This window comes from Vulpes vulpes, chromosome 6, assembly GCF_048418805.1.
Source record: "Vulpes vulpes isolate BD-2025 chromosome 6, VulVul3, whole genome shotgun sequence".
In the NCBI taxonomy this organism is placed as follows: Eukaryota; Metazoa; Chordata; class Mammalia; order Carnivora; family Canidae; genus Vulpes; species Vulpes vulpes.
Window position 1 is genome coordinate 98,137,806 of NC_132785.1, and position 26,414 is coordinate 98,164,219.

Genomic DNA, 26,414 nt, shown 5'->3' on the forward strand with positions numbered 1-26,414 from the left:
TTTTGCAGAATAAAATCTAAAGACTGAAAGAAAATTACAAAGTACATTTGTTATCTGAACCTTTAACACAGATAACAAATTCTATTGTCTCCTCGCTATCCAAAACTCACTTCTCCAAATCCTTCTACTAAGACATCCATGGAGAAATAATCCTAACTACTCCATAAATTAGTTAACATGCTTTAGAGAGGATCTTAATTTGGATAACTTGTACATACCACCTGTTTTAGCAATTTATATTCTCAGAACACAGTGGCAGAGAGAGAGAGAGAGAGAGAGAGAGAGAGAGAGAGAGACTAAGAACAGACACCTATCTTCAGCAATACCAATAATGTACTAACTTTTTAAATCTTTCTTTTTTTTAAGATTTTTCATTTATTCATGAGAGACACAGAGAGAGAAGCAGGCTCCCTATGGGGTTTTTAAGTGCTTCTTATTGTGGAAAAGACTTTCTCTTTAATATCCATTGGGTTCACAGTGAATATAAAGCATAACCAAAATACATACTCTAAAAAGAGGTATATTGCCCGAAGTTTCAAATTTTTTTCAAACGTAATGATACATGTACAAGCAAACTAAGTTGGGGGATGTTTTAAATCCTTCAATAACCCATTGTTGTCTTTACAATAATCCAAATGCCTTAACGCAACCTGCTTACTTCTACACTCTCACCTTGTGCATCTCTGTATTCTGTTCTCTATACTCCAGTCATAGAAAACTTCATTCTTTTCTTCAAAAATGCAATATTCTCTCATCTTGTGGATTCTAAACATGATATTTAAAACACTCTCCAGAACCTGCTGATCACCCCTTTCATCTGGTTAACTCCTACTTATTTTTCAGGTCTGGGCTTAAATATTTGTCACCTCTTCAAAGATTTCCTTAACTATCCCCATCCTCAAATATGTTATGACCCTTGTTTTACAGTATAAATGCCTGGTCCAAGAAATGCTGAGAATGATGCAGGAGGCAGTGAAAGTTGCAGCAGAGAAAGGCTGAACTGGCCATGATGGACTATGTGGTAGTGAAAGTTCTGAAGATTCAGCAATGAGAGCAAAGAGAGAAGAGAAGGTACGAATTCAGTCAGTAAAGACAGGAAAGGACATCAACAGGACTAAGTGAATCATACTAACAGTGGAACACTCAACTCTATAAATCCTGGAAAATAGAAGATTAAACAGTCACATTCTCCAAAATCATTTTCTAAAAGTTATCCTTTTCCAACAGTTAAAATGTGACAATGTTGTTGTTAAAGCTATAATAAAAAGATGAAGCAATCTCAAAGCAAGGCTATGAGACATGAAAAGAAGGTGGTCAAAGAGTAGCTCCTCTTTTGTAAGCTTTTTTCCTCCCTACCTAACTCTTCAGCCAAGCACTCACTTCCAGACTTATTCCCCTAATATTACAATTTAGCTGTGCCTTGGGCCAAGGTTTCTACGGCTCTCATGGTCTAGGACCATACACTAGTTCCTAAAGTCCCACTGCTTCTTTTCCAATGTTCTGAAAAATGTCTGTCTTTATATTTTAATTCCCATCACTTCGGGTTACTTGAGTGTCCTTTGCAACAACAACAACAAAATCTTAACAGCTACATTTAGCCCAGTACATGCTTTCCTACATAGCTTATCTCCTGATCATCTAAGTCATTACCTGTATCTTATTGTCCTGTATTATTTCTATGTAGAGAGCTTATCACGCTCTGAAATTATATATATATATATATTATATTATATATATTATAAATATATATAGTTCTTAGATTTTCCATATATGTTCACTATCTGTTTTTCCCTACCAAAATAAAAACTCTGACCAAGATAGCCTTAATGCAGCTTATTTAAACTTTAAACAGGCTTTTTCCCCTGACTCTAAGCCTCTGGTCTCCCTTTTCTTATAACATTTACTTTAGAAAACTTTCAATTATACATTCTTTCTTTGCCCCTTTGAGATATAAATCTTCTCCCAGATTCTTGTCAGTTGTACAAGGCAGGAATGTCTTTTTTCAAGGACTTGGGAGCCATCCCTTTGAAATGTAATCAAGAAAAATAGCACCCCTATGTCTCAGTGTCTATGAGAGAGTAGGAGCCTAACTTTGATGACACCAATTAGCAAATACAGATGGCTTAATTACACTGACTAACTTCTTTGCCTTCTATTTCAGCAGAGTTAAGTTTAATCTCACTCCCCTGTTGCAATAGTTTTTAACAAAGTCTTTCTCCCCATTTTTAACAAGTATTCAGTGCAATTTCTCTTTCACAGTTCCATAAAGATAGGGAGGATTTGTATGTGCTTGTTCACTGCTGAGATTCCCAATATTTAGAATAAAGAAGTAGCTTAACATATATCTGTTGAATGAATGGATGAATGAAATCACATAAGGCTTTTTTTTTTTTTTTTTTTTTTGCATTTAAAGGATGACTTTGGAGAAAAATGAAGCCCTCAAGTTATTCCTTTATGTTTCTGAATGCACCACTACATCTCAAAATTCAAACTAAGTACATAGCTTATTAATCACACCTAAGAAAAGAAATTCTCAGTCCTGGTGACATAACTTTATTACATGTACTGACAAGCCTTTGCATGTGGAAATGTTATTCCCTAAATATGATTACTTTCTGTATCAATAAAGGTGAAACTGCTGTTAAATATATGTACTACTAATTAAACTTTTGTTAGATTTTTAATATTGAATACAAGAAGTTTAAATGGCTCTAAAATTCTAGCATCACCATATTTGAGTTAAAAATCCTGCTAGTCTCAATTTGTAATTATCACAAAATACCTGTTGCTCAAGCTCCTATCCTCCAGGCCCACTCACTCACTGTGGCCAAAACAATTACAACATCTGCAAAAACTCAAAAACTTTTGAGTTTGGTCACTCATACCTAACACATTCTTCTCAAGCTCAAGTTTATGTATAAATGTGAACGTAACTGAAGGTGGCTGATTTTGACTAACACAATGACCTAAGCACAAACAAATCACAGTGAAAATAAGCATCTTCTGGAAAAATGCACACCAGATATTTGACTGTAAATTCCATAGTTGTATCTCCAATGCTGACCAAGTAAACATTCAGACTCATAAGACTGACATCAACTGTCCTCAGAAGACTCAGAAGGATACACAGCAGAAATCACTGGTTATTAGTAGGGCAACAGAAGGCATTCTCTTCTGAAAGACTTATAATCATAGCTATCTATGTAGCAGTCCACAGAGCTAGTTGTGCCCTTTTCCCAAGAGGACAACTCAAAAGTAAGCAAAAGAGACTGAATTGGCAAGTACTAGGAGCACATTGACTTAAAGACTAAACAACTAACACTGTGATGACACACTCAGCCTGAAACTATACTTTACTGTTTATGTTAACATGACTGTGCTAGTCCTCTGTCTTCCTTAGCTTGACTTTATTTTTCCAAGACTCTCCTGCCCAGGCAAATGACTTGATTTTTCATCATTGGAACTTCCCAAAGACCCATTAGCTCTTCAGCAGAAAGCATAAACAAATAGTTTATGCCCTAAGATCCTTTGAATTCTTTGCCTCAAAATCCTCACCTTACCAATCCTGAACTATTGTACCATGATCCTTGAACTTTACTCAATCTTAATTCTTGACTTGAAGAAGAATTAAAAGATGCTAAAATAGGGTCATCCATACACTTTACTCTGAGTGTATAGGTGAAAGTCAATCTAATCCTCAGCAAAAATATAAATGGTTTTTAATTGTTATTAGAATCACTAGTGTTGGTAAGGTACTTTCTCAAGCAGAGAAGAACTGGGAGGTATACAGGACTTAAAACTAAAGCTAAAGTTTTTTAAAGCAGGCTACTAACAAATCTATGTCCTGAATAGAAAGTAGAATTACCCCAAAGTAATACATGAGGATTTCATCACAGTAGAAGTCTCATGTCCTTCAGAGTGAAGAAAGTTATGAGGATAAAGAGGGACATTGCATAATGATAAAATGGTCAATTCCCCAAAAGGTAATGTATATACACCTAACAAGAACATCAAAATATGTGAGGTAAAAGCTAGTAAACTGCTAGGAGAAATAGATAAATCCACTATTATAGTTGAAGACTCCAATGCCTCTCTATAAGAAATGGTCAGATCTAGCAGACAGAAAATCAGTAAGGACATAGTAGAACTCAACAGCACCATGAATCAACTGGACATAATTGACATTGATTGACTAGTTTATACAAAAACAGCAAAGAAAACACATTCTTCTCAAGCTCACATAAAACATTACCAATAGAGAACACATTCTGGGCTATAACACACACCTTAACAAATTTAAAAGAATAGAGATCATAGTGCTTGATTTTTATATGACTGAATTAAGCTAGAAATCAACAACAGAAAGATAGTTGGAAAATCTCAAAATACTTGGAGACTAAATAGGAAATGGGTCAAACAAGAAATCTCAAGAAAAATTTTTAAAGTTTGGAACTAAATAAAAATACAACATATCAAAATTTGTGGAATGTAGTACTCTAAGTAGTACTTAGAGGGAAATTTATAGCTTTGGATGTAAATATTAGAAAAGAAGATCTAAAATCAATAAACTTCCACCTTAGCAAAGTGAAAAAAAGAAGAGAAAATTAAGTACAAGGAAGAAAGAAGAAAAGACATAATGAAAATTAGAAAAAAAAAAAGAAAATTAGAACAAAAAAATCAATGAAACTAAAAATAAGAAATCATAGAGAAAAATCAACAAAACCAAAGCTTGTTCTTTGAAAAGATAAAATTAAGATTCTAGCCACATGTACTAAGAAAAAAAAAAATAGGACACAAATTACTAACAAGAGAAATGAAAGAGAACATCACTACACAGACATTAAGAGGATAGTAACAATAAATTGTAAAGAGGGGCACCTGGATAGTTCAGTTGGTTAAGGAACTGGCTCTTGACTTCAGCTCAGGTCACGATCTCAGGGTCCTGGGATCAAGCCCTGCACTGGGCTCTGGGCTATGCACTCAGCAGGGAGTTTTGAGGATTTCTCTCCCTCTCCCTCTTTCACTCCTCTCTCTCCCTCTCCCTCTCTCTCTTTCTCTCTCAAATAAAGATACGAAATTTTCAAAAAATAGTAATAGAATACTATGAATAACTCTTGAAGAAATAGGCCAATTCCTTGAAAGATACAATCTGCCAAAACTCACACAAGAAAAAAACAGGCTATTCAAAGAGAACTATATTAAACAAATCAATTCAGTAATAACATTCCAAAATAGCACCAGACCCAGATGAGTTAATGGGTGAATCCTACCAAATATTTCAGTAAGAAATACACAATTTTCTACGATCTTTTCCAGAGGTGGAAGTAGATATGATACTTTCTAACTTATCTTTTGGATTATAGAAGTACTCTAATACCAAAATCATCAAAGATATTATAAGAAAAGAAAACTACAGACCAATATTTCTTATGAACATAGATGCAAAAATCCTCAACAAAATATTGCAAATATATATTAAATCCAATATATCTAACAATATATAAAAATAATTATACAATATGGCCAAGCATGCATGACTGGTTCAACACTCAAAAATCAATTAAGGCAATTGATAACATCACAGACTAAAGAACAAATATCACATAATTATGTCAATAAATGCAGATAAAGCATTTAAATAAAATATAATAATAATTCACGATGAAAACTGGAAAGAGACGACTGTCCTCAACTTGATAAAGAACGCTTACAAAAAATCTACAGCAAAGATTATAATCACATAGATACAAGTTGTATATGAGGAAAACCACAAAATTCTGATGAATGAAACCAAAGAACTAAATAAATGGAGTGATATCCCATGTTCATAAAGAGGAATACTCAATATTATCAAGATGTCAGTTCTCAGGGTGCCTGGGTGGCTCAGTTAGTTAAGCATCTGACTTGATTTCAGCTCAGGTCATGATCTCAGGGTTGTGATCATGGAGCCTGCTTAAGATTTTCTCTCTCCCTCTCACTCTGCTTCTCTCTTTCAAATAAATAAATAAATAAATCTTTAAAAAAAAAAAAGTGGTCAATTCTTATCAAATTGACCTATAATTACAATACAATCTCAATAAAAATTCCTACAAATTATTTTGTGGATATCAATAAACTGATTCTAAAGTTTATATGTAGAGGCAAAAATTGTGCAGACTAGCCAACACAATATTGAAGGAGAAGAACAAAACTGGAGGGCAGATACTATCCAACTTCAACATTTGCTGTAAGTCTATAGTAATCGAGATAGTGTGGTGAAAGTAGAGACAAATCGATCCACGGGAGAGCCTTAGAAAAAATAGAGAGCCTTAGAAATAGATCCACATAAATATAGTCAACTGATCTTCAACAATGGAACAAAGGTAGTCTTTTCAACAAATGTTACAACTGGACATCCAAATGTAAAAAAAATGAATCTAAGCACAGTCCTTAAACCCTTCATAAAAATTAACTCAAAATGTATAATAGACCTAAATTTAAAACACAAAACTAAAATTTCTAGAAGATAACATGGGGGGAAAAAATCTAGGTTACCTTGGTTTTGGTAACTTTTGAGATATACCAAAGACATAATCTGTAAAAGAAATAATTAATAAAATGAATTTCAGTAATATCAAAAATTATGTTTTATGAAAGACACTATGAGAAAACAAGCCACAGACTGAGAGAAAATATTTGTAAATGACATATCTGATAAAAGACCATTATATAAAATATACAAAAAACTCTCAAAATTTAACAAGGAGAAAATTTAAAACGTAATTAAAGAATGAACAAAAGATCTGAACAGACACCTAACCAAAGAAGATATTGATGGAAAATAAGCATATGAAAAGCTGTTCAACATCTTATGTCATTAAGCAATTGCAGATTAAAACAACAGGAGATACTACTACACATCTAGTAAGATGATCAAAATCTAAAACACTGACAACACCAACTGCTGGTGAGGATGTGGATCAGTAGAAACTCATTCATTGCTATGAAAATGCAAAATGGTACAGCAGCTTTGGAAGATAATTCAGCAATTACTTAGAAAATTGAACATAATACCCCCATATGACCCAGCAATTATGTTTCTTGGAATTCATCCAAACAAGTTGCTAACTTACTCCTACACAAAAACCTACACACAAAGTTTACAGTAGCTTTATTCATAATTGCCAAAACTTGGAAGCAACCAAGATGTCCTTCAGTGGCAAAATAAACTGGTATATCCAGACAATCTATTATTATTGAGCTCCAAAAAGAAGTGAGCCATAAGCCACAAAAAGACATGAAAGAATCTTAAATGCATATTAAAACATGGAAGAAGCCAATATGAAAAGGCTACATACTGTATGATTCCAACCATATGACATTCTGGAAAATGCAAAACTATAGAGACAGTAAAAGTATCAGTGATTGCTAGGAGTTAGGAGAGAGGAAGGAATAAATAGGCAGAGCACAGAGGATTTTTAAGGCAGTGGAAGCATTCTGTATGACACTGTAATGGTGGACACATGTCATTATACATTTGTCCAAATCAATATAATATACAACTATGGATTTTGAGGATAAAAATGTGTCAATGTAGGTTCATCAATTGTAATAAATGTACCACTCTGGTGGGGGATGCTGGTAATGAGAGAGCCAGTGGCGGGAGGTGGGGTGGGGGGTGCAATCTTTGTATGGAAAATCTCTGTACCTTGCTCTCAATGTGGCTATGAATTTAAAATTGCTCTTAAAGTCTATTATCAGCTGTGCAAACACACTGATAAGAAAAATCAATCAATTCCAAGGTGGACTAGACAGTGTTTCTATGGATTTAATTAGATTAAACCTAGGAAAAGTAGAAAAAGAAATATTAAATAATCTCTACCTGTACCACTCAAACATTATTTTAAATCATCTGTAGGCTTTAATGAAAAAGTAATGGCTACCAAATTGTATTAAATAACAGTTTCTAACATGCTATATTTGGTAGACAGTCTGAGATTCAACAGAAGAGAGAGAGATCAGAGGCTAAAAAAAAGTCATAAAAATCTACAAGCATAATTAGCCTCTTTAATTTCCAATTCTTGATTTGCTGTCTAGATAAGAAACAAAAAATATGCAGTGTAAACAAAGTATGCTAAAACACAATAATTCATGTGGCAGCTTCACAAACATGATTTACAAAAAAATAATTTAGAAATATATTTTCCATAAGATTTTCAGGAAATTAAAAATATTTATATATATCCACTTTCCAATAGCTGTCCCATTCATTTTGCCCCCTAAAACAATGCATAAGCGATCCTTTCCCCAATTTCAATTTGTCATGACCTAGTTTATCATGTTTACCACTTACTAATAGCACTCCCTATTCTGTGTATTATGGTTCCTGAGCTCACTTACACTACCATATGGTGCATTATCTGCAGCTGCAATATTTTTCTCTGATGTCCTATAATTCAGTTCCCTCCAGCCTCTCAGAAATCAGGTTCTGAGGACCACCCAAAACTGCATTGAAATGCACCTACAAAAGAGCTTGATTCTATTCTTCGGATTCCTAGTGACAACATTTTTTACCCTGTGTTGTGGTTTCTAGGAAATCTGCATTACTTCTCAAACAGAACATTTTCCTCTAATGGATGCTGCCTTCTGTGCCTCACAGCTCTCTTACAGAATCACATATCCAGTTTGTGAATTCCTAGTAAATCAAATTACATTGAGAGAGCACATCGACTGAGACAATCTTGAAAATAAAGAGTTATTAAGTCCTGCACCCACATCACGTTAAAGGATTAAACTGCTATTTTCAGATTCATACTCTCCTATTCCCAAGCCACTACCAGCTCACTTCACCATTCTTGAGTTTTATGTCATTGTGCAATTTCCTAAAACCTTGCCAACACTTCATTGCTTCAGGTCAGTGAGCCATTGATATGTACTAAGACTAATAAAGGATTACCAAGGAGATGGGCCACATTCTTCACCATCACAAGGCTTATAATCAAGCTGAGGAAACAAAGACACACAAATGAAATAATAATATTCCTCAGATATGCAAAATTCTACAAGCAAAATTCATTCATGTCTCTATTGCCATTTATTCCTTATAATCACCCTGTGATGTAAGTAATTAGGTATTCCTTCCCTCTTCTTACAGACACAGAAACTGAGAGCCAGGGTAATCATCCCCAAGGCTCACAACAAATATGTCCTAGGGAAGGCACAAGACCCCAGACCACACAATAAATGATATAGTGCTCATGAACACACACAAAGCAACAAAAGAAAAATAACTTTAATTATGTTAATGTGCACTAGTATATCTAAATGAAGATGAAATATGATGAAGATATTCATTACAGTTGCTTGGAAATAATTGTTTTTTTAAACACAACAGACCCAAAATGGAATCGCCTGTACTAAGCCCATGTCACTAAACCAAGACTTAACACCAACTTAATTGCAGTTTCAGCCTCTCCCAAGAATAGAATTACCTGGTCAGCACCTGTGACGTAACCTGCCTGACAGATCCTCTGCCTTCTCCTAAAGGAAGGTGATCTTACTTGAAATAACCCACTCTACTAATAATGCCCTTGTCTTGCCCGCTTCTGCCTATAAACGTCTTCTATTTTGCACAGCTCCTCAGAGCTTTCTATTCATTAGATGGGATACTGCCCAATTCATGAATCATTGAATGAAGTCAGTATGATCTTTAAAATTTACTCAGTTGAATTTTGTTTTTTAACATAATGTAGGAAAATTTCCTTGAAGAAGTATGTTCCACAAAGTTGGATGTCATATAACAGATAATACAGAACCAACCCACAGAACCAGAAGAAAGTAAAAAAAAAGAAAAAGAAAGAAAGAAAGAAAAACACATAAAATAATGTGAGCAAAGAAACTGGTAGACATGTGGATATATATAAATAAGTATTGAAACTAAATAAGACAACAATATAATAATTAAAAGAGAAAGTTAAAAACAATGTAGAAGCAAAACACAAGACAATAATAATTTGAAAGATGAGAAGATGAAGTCCTTGAATTAGTTAGGAGAAGGGTAAAGACACTAATAAGCCACATACTGATACTAAAAATGTTAAGAGTAATCAATTAACAGAAAAACTTCCAAACTAGTGGAGGGAATCCAGTAGATTAAAGAAAAAAAATCAATACAAAAGATGGGAGAAAAAAAAGAAAAAGGAAATAAAAACATAGAGAAAAGAAAAAATCATTTTAAAGCAGAAACAATATGCTCTAAATAAATCAAAATGCAATTAATCTCAATAAACTTATAGATTAAGTTTGTAAGACTCAGAATCTATATAGTATCTATAGAAGATAACAGCTAGAGTATAATAATCTGTAATAATAAAATTTAAAATATAGAAATATATATACCAAATACTATATGAAAGCTAATTTAGCTCTCCTAGTATCAAGCCAAATAGACCTTAAGCAAAAACAATCATTAGGGACAAAGAAAGTGAGAAAATAATGTTAAAGAAAGCTCCCAAATGGTATAGCAAAAATAGAATTAGTGTTGGAAAATAGGAGAGAAGAAAAAAGGAAAACTAGAGGACTAGTCCAATAGGTACAATATCCGAATAAAAAGAGTTCCAGCAAGAAAAAAGTGGGGGAGAAGGGTGGAGACAATCATCATAGGAAAAAAAATTCAGACATAAGACATGTTTTTCCAGATTGAAAAGGGCCACCATCAGTGCCCAGCCAAACTGAGGAAAATGGACGCACACTAAGGCATATCATCAGAAAGTTTCAGAACCCTGGAACAGACAGAATATACCAAACTTCCAAAGAGAGAAAGATCACATGTAAATGGTCAGAAATCCTAATGGCTGTAAAATTCTTAACAGAGTTATGAGGGGACACCAGGGTGGCTCAGCAGTTAAGCATCTGCCTCAGGCTCAGGGGCATGATCCCAGAGTCCTGGGATCGAGTCCCACATCAGGCCCCCTGCATGAAGCCTGCTTCTCCCTCTGCCTGTATCTCTGTCTCTCTCTCAGTGTCTTTCATGAATAAATAAATAAAATCTTAAAAAAAAGAGAGAGAGAGAGAGAACAGAGCTATTAAAAGATAGACTGCAATGGCATTTGGTCTTTCAAAATTTGAGAAGAAAGTATCTCTAGCCTGGAATATTATAACTAGCCAAACAATCAATCGTGTGTGTGGGGGCGGGGGGTGGAGTAAAAAGAGATTTGCTTAAGAAAATGATGTTGATAGGATATTGTTCACATCAATGTAATGAGAGAAGATTTAGATAATCAGCAGAGAGCTTAGTGTTGGAATTAGTGATAAGTAAAAAAAACTAAGCAACTATAAATCCATATGTCTATCAGCTCTCAGGAAAGTAGAAAGTGCAGAAAAACAATTATGTCATATTTAAGGTTCCATCATAAATAGCATATTTGTAGTCATAATGATGTAAACACCTAATATTTATTGAATGAAAAGGATGATATACCTGTATTGTGAGAATGAGGTGATGGAAAAACTGCATGGACATAGTAAGGGCTACAATCTCAAATGCCATATTGAGAAGTCAAAGACAAGGCCTAAAACTGTAAAACCAAGGGGTAGGTACATACCTACCTTGTTTCCTGACATGGAAGCAAATAATAAAAGAATCCCCTAGCAATTTGAAAGTGGTTGTCTCTAGGGTGTTTTTTTTTTCCAAAATGAGATATTGTCAATCATTCTTCATAGACATTTTACCCACTTATACTCCCTTGAGCAATGTATGAGAGTGTCTGTACCACCACTTTATCAGTTCAGGTCCCCTACAGAGTGCTGCCAAGTCAGGGTTAGACATGCAAGGATTTTACTGAGATAAAGATCTGGGAAAGATAAACGGAAGAGAGAGATGCCTTTAGACCAAAATTCAGGTCTGACACTTGTGAAGAGGTATTGGGTAGAACAGCCTCAGACCACAGTACAGGTAAATAGGGAGTCCCAGAGCAAAAGTTGCTTAATAGAGGAGTTCTGCAATGAACTATATGAATTATAATATTACCATCATTCTTAATTATTGGCTAAAAGTAGCATTGGGGAAGTATGGCTTCAGTGTATGAACTGCGGCAGATCAGAAAATGCAGCATCTGTCAATCAAAAAATAAAACCTTCAAAAAAAAAAGCTTTTATTTATAGCATCTTTGGCTTGCTAAGTGTAAATACTCCCACTATGGCCAGTTTCGAGCTACTAGTGTGACAGTGTGATGACTCACTGAATGAATGCTGAGTTTGAAAAAGATGCTAACAACTGGCTTTCCCAAACTAAGAGCCAGTTCCCGGAAGCTATGAATTGTGCTCCAGACAGCAGGTTTTCATGAAAGAAGATCTAACCAGTGCACCTTCTTAGGATCTCCATGTCCACCCACCAGAATCTTACTCACCAAGCTAGAGTGCTAAAGTTTTGATTATAACACTGTGATAAGTGAAATGGAATATTGGAATCACATCAGTGCAGCCTGTAGTTTTACTTTGCATTTTACTTAATATGCATGAGGCTGAGGATCTCTTGATATATTTACATATTATGTTAAATGCATTTATTATTTTGTAACATTTTAATGTATTTTCTATGAGGTGAGCCAATATTTTTATTATTATTATTAAAATCTTTATGCCTATGTTCTAAATAACTGAAATCTTAATATATCCATCTTAATATATAATTTCATATAGTAAGTGAAATATAAACACTGCTTATAATTTCCTTACATCTTTCATGTTTTCAAAATTAATTCTCAACCTTTCTCAGACGGTAAATAGGAAAGAAATAAATGTACCTTTGAAAGCTTGTGTAAATGTAATCTAAAATTAGGAAACAGTTTATTATAATTCCTCCTTTTTCTGTAATTTTTAAAGTAATAGGTACAGCATCAAAACACAATATCTACACTTAACTTTCAGGGCAATAGTTTTTAATATTATTAAAGCTAATTAAGTATAGAAATTTTACGGGAAAAAGTCCCTGCGTAGTTTCTATCTACCTCTTAATATACATAGAGTAACAAAAACAATGTAGTGGAGAATTTTCCATCTGAGCAGTTTACAAGGACAGAGTAGAATCTTTAGGGAAATTAAGTTTGTAATATTATCATTATGAACACATTTTAATAATAGATGCATTCTATATTGATTCATTTTTATATTATTAGTTGAGATTATTGGTTGCATCCTATTAGCCTGTTGTAGCAAGTTGAAAATCATCCACTATTAAGTTAAAAGCTAGGAAGCTCTGGATGAAGTGATTTTTTAAGATAATACACATTTTTAGTATTTTTTTAAGATTTATTTATTTATTTGAGAGTGTGTGTGTGTGTGTGTGTGTGTGTGCACATGCACACGTACACACGTGTGCAAGCTGGGGGAGGAGCAGAGGGAGAGAAACTCCTCCAGCTGACTCCTCACTGAGTGCAGAGCCCAAGGCAGGGCTCAATGTCAGGACCCTGAGATCATAACCTGAGCCAAAACCAAGAGTTGTCCACCCAGTCAACTGAGCCACTCAGGTGTCCTGTCCCACATTTTAATTATTCCTACTTTTGCAGGTAATAATGAATGAACAGAACCTTGAACTAGACCAGACATCGGAAGTCATCCAATATAGTCTTTAACCACAAATGTACTTAAACAAAATTTAAAATAAAGGCTATAAAGAAGAAACCAAAAAGGCAAAAATTTGAGGATTTTCCATAAAATATTTTTTTAGGTTAATTAAAGCACTGCTACCACATATATCTAGAGAGGAGTCAAAAGATCTATGGATGCATAGAATGCTACCACCTTCCAAAGAAAATACATCTATTTCATCTCTTTTAATCAATTACCTAGTTTATAAACTGTATTTGACCCCCACATGCTGCTGCTTTTCTTCTGTTCCACCTCCTCCCACTGCAACCTCCACTTCTTCAAACCACAACTTTGAATCACAACCACTGTCCTAGTGGTTACTATTATCAACCAGAAATCAAGAAAAAATAAGCAGATGAAAATTAATCTAAAGTAACTGGATATTATAATTTATGGCAAGTAAGGTGAAGGCTGAAAGTGGTGGCTAAAAAGAAGTCTGGATTATCAGCAAACTCCTTTTTATCTTAATTTTCTCAAAACATATGATCCACAGTACTCAGAAAAAAAAAGAAACTTACCTCATCCACATTTTCAAAGGCATTGATGATGTCATAAGGTAAACAAGACAACAGATCGATCACAAACCAAGTTTTCAGATAGTTCATCCTTATCAGCTTGGGGTCAGAAATGACCTCTCCACCAGGTCCCACAAAAGTCGTGTGAAAATTTAAAACAATGTCAACCAGAAAAATAACGTCCACCACACTGTCCAGCACCAGCCAGGCTATGTTGTTCTGCTTTGTTTTGAAGGAAACATTATAAGGAACCATAATGGCGGTGTAGAAGGTAAGAATTAAAATCACCCAGTCCCAAGTAGTTTTAAAAGCACAATAGTGTAAAATAATGTGTGGTGGCGTCTTTGGCGCTTCTTGCTTATACTGAGGAAGAATATCTGATCCCAGCTGAAGAACCTAAAAGAGAGACAATGTGTATATAAATGACTTGGGCATCTCTGCACAGTTAGTAATGTATTCAAACTTAGTGGAAGTCAAACCACAGCATATTTTTCATGACTCCTGGTTTCAAGACCAGTTATACCCTATAGTTTTGTCTCCCTTTTCAGAGTTGTACCAAAGTTTGTGCAAAGGAAGTTAATCTGTCTGCTGTTCTACCTGGCTTTCTCTCCAGTGGCCAACTGTTGTTTTACAAACTGGCTCCCAAATACCAAGGGCAAGAAGAGAACAAAGAAAAAGACCACTCCAGATCATTATGTGGCAGGTTTATAAAAAGGGAATATACTTACAAGGCTTATCACAGAAAACTGCAAAATGTGTAGATCTCTGCACCCACCCACCAGAATCTTAAAAAGTTTAGTGGACACCCTAACTGGATCCAGTCACATATGTAATCCAAATGGTCTCAACAACATCCTATTCTTTCATGGCTATGTCCTTGAAAATGGCTCCCCCTGTGGGGACAGCTGGCAGAGTATACATTCCAAGGACCAGAATGAGGAGCCTCTGGTTGCCTGGGTCCAGTTCAAGGGTCAGTCACATTCTCTCAGTGACTTCCTCCAACACCAACACTGATCCACAGCACTGCTGGACATCCGCTTCTGGGATTGCTTTATGTACACTTACTTGCAAGCCTGCCCAAAATCACACATCTTTAACTGATTGTCCAACACTTATTTGGGTGACTCACTGTTATCCATTCTTGACACATATTAGCACCTCAGGGAGCATAACTTTGATGCTGATGGCCTTGCTGAACCCCAGGACCACACTGTTGGTGATCTTGCTGTTGAGGGGGACTCAGCAAGGACTCTAATGAGTGGCATAGTGATATCATGGTTGTAAATGTTATAGCCTGCTTTTTCCTTTTCTCCCTTCAATCAGGACTTAAAGAATTGTGTTTCCAGTCCAGAAGCATATTCACTTTGGAAAAAAAAAATTCTAAATACTCAGGTTTTCTTCTCCATACCTTTTTGACAAATGGAAAAATTTCACTGCAACACTATATGAACCTTGACTTACTCTAAGCAGGTCTAACTAAAGAGATAAATAAAGCGAATGGCAGGGCAAGAGTAGAGGCCTGGGCAGCACTGGACAAATGCCTTTTTATATATCCAATTGTTCAGTGTCTCTAGGACTAATGGGATCCAGAAAATAGGGGTCAAAACGATATCATAAGGTTATAAATGCATTAAAAATTTGAATATAAGAATAGACAAAAACAAAAATACCTATTAGCACATAACTCATATGCCATGAAGCAAAATGAATTTATAGCACTTATTGAACTTGAGAATTATCCTGAAAAGTTTCTCTCATGCATAGAACTTGCATAACTGAAAACTAAGTATATAAGACCCATTATTAATATTTGAAATGTGGAAAACATCATTAGTATTCTCAATAGTTGTGTATTATAACTCTTGTTGTTAGTTTGGGGGCTATAAGAACTACTTATAAAGATTTTTACATATTTATCCTAATTATCAGTGCCCCAGACATATTTTTTCCATAAGGTCTTAAATTACTAAGCAACAAATTTTCCTACCAGGAATGTAAGCTTCATGTTGGGATAGAGCTTTATGTATACAGAATCATACATAATCATGGCTTCTCTTTCACTTTATAGCCATTAGTCTATTCACTCCAATTTCACTGTATTAAACATGAAAATTTTCTTCAGAGTCAATATTAATATTTTACCATCCATATTTACACAGTCTATAGCTGAAGCACAAAGAAACCAGACTTAGAAAATAAACTCAGGTGCCAGGGTGCATTGCAACCTTCATGGGCCCGAGGTTTTTTGCCTTCCTGGATCCCTTTCTCCATAAAAAAATAGAATAAAATAAAATTCTCATTTTAGAACTGCATTGTTACAAAGAAGAATAAATTAATATTATATATTCAATTTTTTACCTAAAAGGTCAATGTTTTCTTCTACTGCTAATAGAAATTCAAACATCCCATGGACCCCGAAAAATGCTGTGGCCCCACACACTGTGCTTATAGACCAGCCAACCCTGCTCAGCACTCTGGTAGAATGTAAGATGTCTTCTCTAGAGATGCAATGGGATCATTCCTGAGGTTAGTATTCCTTAAATCTGGCTATAAACTAGAATCATCTGGAGAATTATTTTAAACTAGAAATGCCCCCCATCCCTACTGAAAATAATTAAATTCATCTTGTGTGGGTTCTCAGGCAGCCTATATATTTCAAAACCTTTCCTGAATAATGTACCGTCCAAGGTAAAACTCTTATCTGATATCTCCTTAGACATTCAGGGCCCAGTTCTTCAGACTGTGACCTGCATATGTAAAAGGATCCAGAAATGCTACAGGAGGAGGAGAAGGAGAAACAGGCAGAGAGAGGAGGAGCAGGGCAACAACCACCAAGGGAGACTCGTGCTCACACTTTGTTCTCTCTCATATGCAGAGCACTACTTTAATCTTCACTCTGACACTGGGGCACTTTCATAAAGCAGTGACTAACAATTCTTCACTTTTGATGCTATTCCACTTGTACTTTCAGATGTAATGAGCCTAGGTGGAGGGGGATAAAAACACATTTTCTGATGTATTTTTGCACCAATACAAACACATTCTTTCTCTCTGAATATCTGAGAGCATGGACACTAATAGAATGAGGACCAGGGACATGGCAATGGTACAGCCATTTATCTCCATCCCTACAAAAGTGAGAAACTAAAGCCAGTCAGCAGGATGTCAGTTCATTTGGACATGAACTGCCTACATGGAGACCCAGATCTTTGAAACTGTGAACTAGCTCCAAATGTAGGTGTCCTGGTGGCATTGTGATCAAATTTATATGTCTTGGAAAAAGTGAAAACCTGAAGTTCAACAGCAAATCCAAATAGGTTGAATAAATTACATGACCCTGAGTAAAAGTTTTGAAATGGTATCCTTTTGCTAACTTATTGCTTCTTTTGGGTCAATCTTTGGGCTGAGAGCACATGCAGAGAAAAATCTCTTTTGAGAATCTCATGATTTCTTCATGTTCTCTGAAATCAAGCCTCTGACCTGACAGAAAAGTTTTGGATCTGACTCAAGTTTGTGAATTAGGGATGACCAATAAAGAAACTAACAATAATCAAAAAGCAATGCAAAAATAAAATAAAATCAGATGGGAAGAAACAGGGATGAAATTTCCTCAAAAATAAAAGTAAAAAATAATGAACTTCCCACTTGATGCAGAAGAAAAAATAAATGAGTGTTTTAGTGTGCTAAGGTAAAAAACTTTCCTCTCTATGCCCCTTTCCTCTTGTTCTTGCCCAGCTGTACAACAGAGAAAAAAACTCTGAATAAAGTATATTGTTAACACCTAGAAGGAATCATGACTATGAAAGTCAGCAGTCATAGAAACAAGCCCCTTCACTTCAGCTTGATTTGTAGAAAAAGGGGGACAACTCAAGGCAGAAAAGAAAGAATTAAAATCAAATAGTACTTTATAACAAGCATTACCAGCAAAGGAAGTTGTATCTAATAGTCTGCTTTAAATCTTGTGCTAGGATCCCTGGGTGGCACAGCGGTTTGGCGCCTGTCTTTGACCCAGGGCGCGATCCTGGAGACCCAGGATCGAATCCCACGTCAGGCTCCTGGTGCATGGAGCCTGTTTCTCCCTCTGCCTGTGTCTCTGCCTCTCTCTCTCTCTCTCTCTGTGACTATCATAAATAAATAAAAATTAAAAAAAAAAAAATTTTAAATCTTGTGCTAATTGCATATTGTCTTTTTAAATACTGTGATTATTATTATTAGTTAATATTTAATTATGTTAATGTCTTACCTGGGCTTTTAAAAACATGTTTACACATCAAAGTATCAATCTCTCCCCAAGCTAACAGTGCTATTTCGAGCAGAAAGCCTTCTAAGTCCCAATGTTAGCTACAGTCCCAGAAAAATTCTTCCAGAGCCCTCCAAATTCAAGGAACATACTTCACTGCCTAAGCCTCTCCAAACCAAATTTAATATCTTTAACGAGTTCAGAAAGTTACTCTGGAGCTCTTCACTTCACTTTTCTCCAGCAGAGCAAACCGACGAACATGTATATTTAATTCATCTATCCTGTCTTTGGTAAGCTACTTCGGAACATTTTGTGAGCACCCACTAAGTGCTTGGCAGAGCTTTGGTAGCTTAATTAGCTTCTAACAATCATTCACACCAGAAAGACAAATGATGATCACAGAAGACACGTGAACAACAAAACTTCTAGCTGCCCTGGAGTTCTGTCCAATTCCTTTTCTCTCTGGTCTCAATATACTTTCTCTGAGTAACATCATCTAGTCCTATGGCAAGAAGTCCTGCAATTCAGATCCAGATACCCCTCCAGAATCAGACCCATAAATCCCTCTGCCTTTAAGGCATCTCCCCTCAGATTTCCTGTCAGGCAGTTCAAACTAAATATGCTCCAAACTGAAGTCATTACTATTGCCCCCAAACCTTCTCTTCCTCCTCTTATATTTGCCATTCTGTTAGACAAGGGTACTCTCTATCTAGTTGTCCTTAACTCATCCTCGTTTTCACATTCAGTTTTTTTTTTCCCAATTCTTATCTATCAACAAATTTGTGGACTGTAATCTTGGAGTGTCTGCTATCTGCCCTCTTCCACTTCTGATTTCCTTGCTCAAAGCCATGGTCGACCTAGCTGATTTACTACTTAGGTCCTCTTAACTAGTTTCCCTAACTACCCATTCAACATAGAGCCACTAAGTTTTCCAACATTTTTGTATCATGGATCCTTTTGGTAATCTGGTGAAATCTATGGACCTCTTAGAATCATGTTTTTATATTAATACAAAGAAAACATGGCAATGCAAAGATTCATAGGGACCAACTCCCTTTGAGAGGTTTCCCTGAAGCACAAATGTGATCATATCATTTCCCTGGTACATGAGACACCAACCACCAATGTCTCACTCTACATGACTTTAACCTTTCCTTCGCCTGACTTCACCCACACAGAACTCATACTCAAAGTCATCATACTATCTCATCTTTGAGCCTTTGCACATGCTGGTCTCCCTGATAGGAATGACCTGCATCCCTTCTTTACCCGATTCTCATATTTTTCCTTCAAGACTCACTCAGCCCAGTATCATCTCACTCAGGTAAGGCTTCCTAGAGCCCCAAGTCTAGGTAAATACTCTTGCATGTATTCCCACTGCACTTTAACATTCTTTTTATCGCATCCTATTGTCAGTTTCTCCTGCCTGATCTTTGGTTCCTTGATGATAGAGCCCATTGCTTATTGATCTTTACATCCTCTGTAGAGTAACAAGCAAAGAGAAAACTCTCAATGAGTGAGTGCCACATACATAAACAGATGAAATGAGTGAACTTCCTATCTCATGTACTCAAAGAAAACCTTCCCCTCTACAAATATCACCTGGGATGTCATGAACTAGCTTCTCATTTCAAAAATATGAGAAAATAAAAAGAAATATTTGAAATTTCTATAATTCCATAAAGGAAAAATAATTAGAAGATAAGCAATTGTAAAATAATAACCAGAAATACCTAAATTGAATCATTTGGGGGGAAAAAAAGGAAAACCACCACCGTCTTGGGAAGGAAAGTTAGGCTCCCACTTACTTCAGCTAATCTTGAATGTTTGTGGACCACCTCTGTTTTATTCATTGGCGTAAGCTGCTGCAAAACACTTCGGCTATTTGTCAAGGCCCGCGTCAATCGGGCAAATTTTGTCCAACCTTAAAAGTAAGGAGAGAAAGTCTCAGGTTTTCACATATAATAAATAAGGAACCCAACATTCTTGCTAATAGTCAAAGGATCTCAGAAATAGCATAATATCTAGAACTAATAGTGTCATTCCAGAGCATTTTATTTCTGCATAGACATTATCACATTTCAAGTGTAGCTATAAAATAATGACTACTTTTTATATGTGACCTTTGTGCTTTGTTCATATCCATTACATAGTCCCAGTAGCCAAGGTACAGCTGTCCACAAACTTCTGTGCTCCCCCCTGCATTATATAGATTTGTTACTGGAAAACAGCTGCCCAGCCAGGAATACACTTCCCAGCATTCTTTGCACTGAGCTGTGTCCATGTCCCTAGTTCTCATCAATGGAATGAAAGCAGAAATGATGTATATCACTCCTACACATGCTGCAACTTAAGAACCAAGTGAGATTTCTCCACACTTTTCTTTCTTCCTAACAGCTGGATGTAAGCAACAACAAGACCCCAGGGAATGGTAAAGCACTGAATCAGTGCATGGAAGACTGCCATATGCCAAGGATCACCTGCCTTGGACTGTAATGTGAACAAGAAATATGCTTCTGTTATGTTAAGCCACAGAAAGTTGGGGAATGGGGGTATTTATTATAGCCTAATAAAAACAGCTCTACTGTGCATTATGTGCAGATATATACACACATAAAAAAATGAAGCCCAATTTCAACAAATCTTACATATTATGGTTCATATCACACTTCCATCTTTCTTGTTACATAGCAAAATGTTATCTCTCTCTGTTAAAAACTACAGTGATAACTAAAGATTGTTCCTTAAATATCTAGAATCCCTTATATTGTTTTCTGAAGGAGTAGTAATTTTAACTTCTAGGGGAAAGGGATGTGAATTTAATAAGAAAGAAATTTCTTCTGAGGCCTCAAATTTCTGTTATTAAAATAATTCATTTCAAGGAAATGTCAAGGAGGTGTAAGGACAGCAAAACTAACCATACTCTGGTTCTGTCTCAATTATCCTTTCTCTAGATATCCCAAAAGCTTTTATTAAAGATTCCATAAAGACCATTTGATAACTTCTACAATATTGCCCCCCACTAGGTTATTTGCCAAATAACCCCTTAACAAAGAAAACTCCTAATAGTCCTGAAGAAAGATATAAAGGCAATGATGAAATTCAGACAATGTGACAAAAGATGAAGTACAAATTCCCAGGAAGACACCAGTCAAATGTCTTTCAAACTATACTAGATACATGACATCATACTTCGCTACCATTTTTCAGGCTAATTCTGACTTCAATCAAGCTTTATATTTCCCTACCAGTTCAGCTCCCTCTATGGTATCCAACAGGTGGATTAGAAAATAAGTAAATTGGCATCAATGGATAGAAGGTCCTTAATTCTTTATTAATGGACTTTATTCTAGTAACTAGAATTTTTTTTTAACTGTTAGGCTTTGGGAATTGTATATAACCCTAAGGCTAACTCTGTGTAATGTGCACAAAAAAAAAAGAAAGAAAAAGAAAAAGAAAAAGACAAAAAAAAACAGATATGCCACCAGATCTCTAAGAACTTAACATCAGTGTAAAAAACCAACATACAATCTGTATCACCAATCTAGACTCTTCTTCTGAGCACTCTATCTATGTAGTATCTAATCAGCCATTAGCCACTTCTCACTAAGATATTATACAGGCATCTGATACTCAACATATCCAAAATTGATCTCATTATCTTCTCTATCTCCAACTCTGCATCTTTCATATATTCCTGGACTTGGTTGAATGGGCCCATGATATTTCCAGTTGCCCAAATCAGAAACTTGAAATTTGCCATCCTCCTTCACTATTATCTCCACATCCACATATCCAATCACTTCCAAGCCTTATAGACTATAACCTCTTAATTAATATCAAGTTGACTCTCTTCTCTCCATCCCTATATGTCCACCCAAGTTAGGTGGCAGCATCTTAAAGACTATACTCTCTATCTGCCCTCTGACCATATATTCCCCGAGCAACTCTCCACATTGTTGCCAATGTGTTTTCTAAAGCATACACTGGGTCATGTCCTTCCTCTATTTCAAACTCTTTAAGAGATCCCTGGAGGTCTTCAGGATAACACTGCATATCCTTGGCATATAGGTCATTTAGTTTCTGATCCCAAAGATCTGCTCTGAATTCATCTCCTTCTAATTCTTCATATATACTCTGTATATTCCAGCCCTACTAAAATTAGTAGCAAATTTAAAAAAGAATAAATTCAAACCTAAAATTAAGTCTACTAGGAATTCTCTGTACACCTCATGATATTCAGTGCTTCCAGGCTTTCATGTATTATAATCATTCTGCCTGCCTGAAATGTTCCCCCCACCTGTCTGGCTAACACTGGCACCTCCAGACTCACCTTAAGCATTATGTCCTTCTGGAAGCCTCTTTCATCCACTCATAAGAGAGGTACCCTCCCCTATCCTGGCACACTATAGGCTATATACCTTATATGGTGCTAGCAACACTACTGCAGTTGATTAACATGTCAGTCATTCTCACTAAACTATTAGTAATCTCTCCATATTTAGCAATTGATCAGGGCCTGGCCTAAAACAGGCCATTCATTCATTCATTAAGACTTATTTGTTACTTTAAAAATCAGATTTAAAATAAGCCCCATTTTGTTTTATTATCATTGGGTTTCGTTTGGTCTTGCTTTGTTGGGTAAAAGTGGTAAGAGTATCTTTCTTAAGACCACAGTAACAATGGTGGCAATATATACATTGAAATATTTCCTGTGATTTCTCTTTCTTACTTTAACTGGATATTATAATTGGATTGAATGTTTCTAGAAACTTAGAAAGCAATGTTATACTTATCGAAGCTTCATTTTTCTAAAACAAGTGACGCTACAGATCTTAGTACAGCTGAGCATTGGATTTAAGAAGAATCCCATTTTTATTACCAGAGTACAATAAAGTTTATCCAGAAAACATTTTGAAAAAAATTAAACAAGATATTGAAGGAATAAATTCATTGACACACAGAATACAAATCATCAAATGGTATGCATTCTCTCATTTCCTAGGATAATGACTAGGGTTAGGGCCTTCTTATAATCCTCAATTTTAAACAGTTAGCATTTTTTCAAGACCCCTATACCACTCCTTTCTCCTCACTCTCAGATTACCTTGTCAAATGTTATTGAATAAACAAAAGCCATTAGAAACATGATTGTCTTTAATTTCCCTTCTGTCCCCTCTATCTCTAGACCCATGATCCTTTTGTGCCCTTGGACACATCTGGATTTTGCCTATGTTATTAACTAAATTACTTCATTTGATCTGTCATCAACCCCCACTATACAGTCAAACTTTGAAAAAGTTGAGCAGCCATACTGTCTAGGTCAGAGAAAAAGACACATCAGCAGTTTTACCTTTCCCCAGCGATACATTTACTGATCTCACCTTTACAGAGATCTAACTGGTATAACTGATTATTCAGCACAGTTTGCTAATGTTACTTAGATGTGATCGATATGGAGTAATGTGAACAGACAACTGAATATGAAGAGCCTAATACTTGCTCTATGAGTTGTTCATGGAATTATGAGAACATTTGTTCTCCTAAAAGCTCAGGATGCCAACTCCTTCTTAATAAAACATTAGTTTAGCTCTATTGGGTTGCAATTAACCTCTTTGTCATGGACTGCCTAATCTTAAAAATAAGAGGAAGTCACAGAGGCAGTTAAATCAATCTACTAGACTGCAACACAAGACTCTAATCTATACAGAAAAAGCTTAGGTAAACAATTATACTCTTGGCCAAAGAGACTACATGGCATAATTACTCATATTTCATCTGTTGTTTCCTCTCTAAAGAAAACTATTGGCTTCCCACAAGGGGAAGGTTGCTATTTTTGCTGTTAGTTTCATTCTATAAGAATTTTTTTTGTCTCAATTATTGGCATGAAGATGCCATAACTATTTGGCACAGGATATTTCACACTGTGAGTGTCTTGGCAGTTTTGGAATCTGTTTGAAAATATCATACAGGATAAATGGGCAGAGACTTTAACCATCTCTTTTAGAACACATATGGATAATCAACGGAATGGATTTCTTGGCTGTAATTTTTCCCCTTTGTATTATTACAAATGATGAGTCTGGTACCATTGACTGATTATCTGAGCAACAGTTCCAAGACCTCAGTACCAGGAACAAAAGATAACAAAAAAATGCTTTGCCCCCTTGAATTATTATCAGTAAATTTCTTGGTTCAAAAGAGTTCAATTCTATCAGAATCAGAATGTTCCCAACCTGTGTTTAATTGCTATAGGAAAAAAAAAAAAGAGCAGAGTATTAAGGTGGCCAAACCACAATAGTAAGTTTCCAGGGGAAAGGATGAGACAGCATGGTGCAATAGAGAGAACACGGGATTGGAAATTCATAGTAAAAGTATTTTCAGGGCGGCCCAAGTGGCTCAGCGGTTTAGCGCCACCTTCAACCCAAGGCCTGATCCTGGAGACTCGGCATGGAGTCCCACGTCGGGCTCCCTCCATGGAGCCTGCTTCTCCCTCTGCCTGTGTCTCTGCCTCTCTCTTTCTCTCTCTCTCTCTCTTTCTCTCTCTGTCTCTCATGAATAAATTTTTAAAATCTTAAAAAAAAGTATTTCAACAGGAAAATGGAGATAAGGATACTAATTTTCAGAATTATAGGAAAAAGCAATAAAAAGTATAAAGTTCCTGACATATAGTAACTACTCCATCAAAACTAGATTCCTTCCCTTCAGTGGTTTTTACTACCATCTATCATGGTATAAATCAGAGGTATCACTGACATCATTCAGTGCTATTATTCTTTTTAAGGGCAAAAATCCATCTGGAATGAAGTTTTGGTATCGGAAGATGCATTATGAGGAAGAAGTGCACTCAGATTGGTTGGCTGTTGTTACATTATAGTTACTATCCCATGTACAATTTAGAAATAAAATTCAGAATTAACCAGTTTACTCAAGTCTTCCAACCATGTATCTGAGTTTCTTGGTAAGAGTACCTAATCAAGTAAGAAATTGGTGTCAATTTCAAAGTAGGAAATCCTCAAAGGACTTGAGCTCTTGCTCTAATCATTGGCCCCTTTTCACATTAAGGTCAAATGCAAAAAAAAAAAAAAAGAAGAGGAAGAAGAAGGTCAAATGCAAAGTGCTGAATAGCAGTGGCTATGGGGGTCTGTTTACTTGTTAATAATCTCAAAGAGAAACCTTTCAATATTTCAACCATTAAGTATGGTATTTATGTATATTTGTAGATGCCCTTTATCAAATTTATTATATTGTCTTCTAACTCTTAAAAAAGAAGACAAAAGATGAAGGAAGAGGAGAGAGAGAGGAGCAGAGGAGGAGGAATAAGACAGTAAAATACCTCTGGGTATTAAAAATTACATTCTGACCTGCTAATGTATGGATTCACTTATCTATTCTGTATCTTAAAACACTATTTCCTATGTCTTAGGTAGAACTCTATTACCTAACTAGTTCTTCAAAATTTTGCAAACACCCTCCATTTCCTCCTTTGCAACAGCCCCAACTCTCTAACCCTCTATTTCCTCCCTTCCAACAGCCTCAACTCCCTGATTCTTTTCATCTCACTCACCTTACCAAACCCCAGGTCTGGTTAAATCCAACTCTATATACCTTTAACTAAACATGGGTGGAGTAAAACACATAATCATACCCCTGGATGCTACTGGAACTCATGATCACTAGCCCCAAGCAGATCTGAGTGCTCAGCACACCTTCTGAATTCCCTTTGCCCACTCACTTCTCCACCCTCTTAGATTAGCATTTCATATCTACTTCTCTCTCTCCACACCTTCAATATTTCTTCATCTCATTCAACATCCTTACTCTCAGGATAACCATATTCTTTCTATCACTGAGAAAATATGAGCCATCAGAAGAAAACTTCCTCTATATATTTACTTGTCTCCTCTGATCCTAATGGAACTGTGTATCTCCAGGACTTAGAATGGTGTCTGCACCATTCTGTATACTTAATCAGCATTTTTGGTTGGAGGGGAAAAAAATCCGTAAAATAGATAAACAAGGGGAACAAAATT

The 26,414-nt window shown here is 35.7% G+C and overlaps 1 protein-coding gene across 1 annotated transcript in view; it reads right to left on the minus strand.

The window, feature by feature from the left end:
- The window catches only part of KCNH5 (potassium voltage-gated channel subfamily H member 5), a 264,845-nt gene that overhangs the window by 193,741 nt on the left and 44,690 nt on the right, over window positions 1–26,414 (minus strand). Inside the window, exons 5-6 of the mRNA XM_026000547.2 lie at window positions 20,190–20,305; window positions 14,145–14,537 (exon numbers count right to left, since the gene is read on the minus strand). Of these exons, the coding sequence (XP_025856332.1) occupies window positions 14,145–14,537; window positions 20,190–20,305 (509 nt within the window). The remainder of the gene's footprint in view (window positions 1–14,144; window positions 14,538–20,189; window positions 20,306–26,414) is intronic.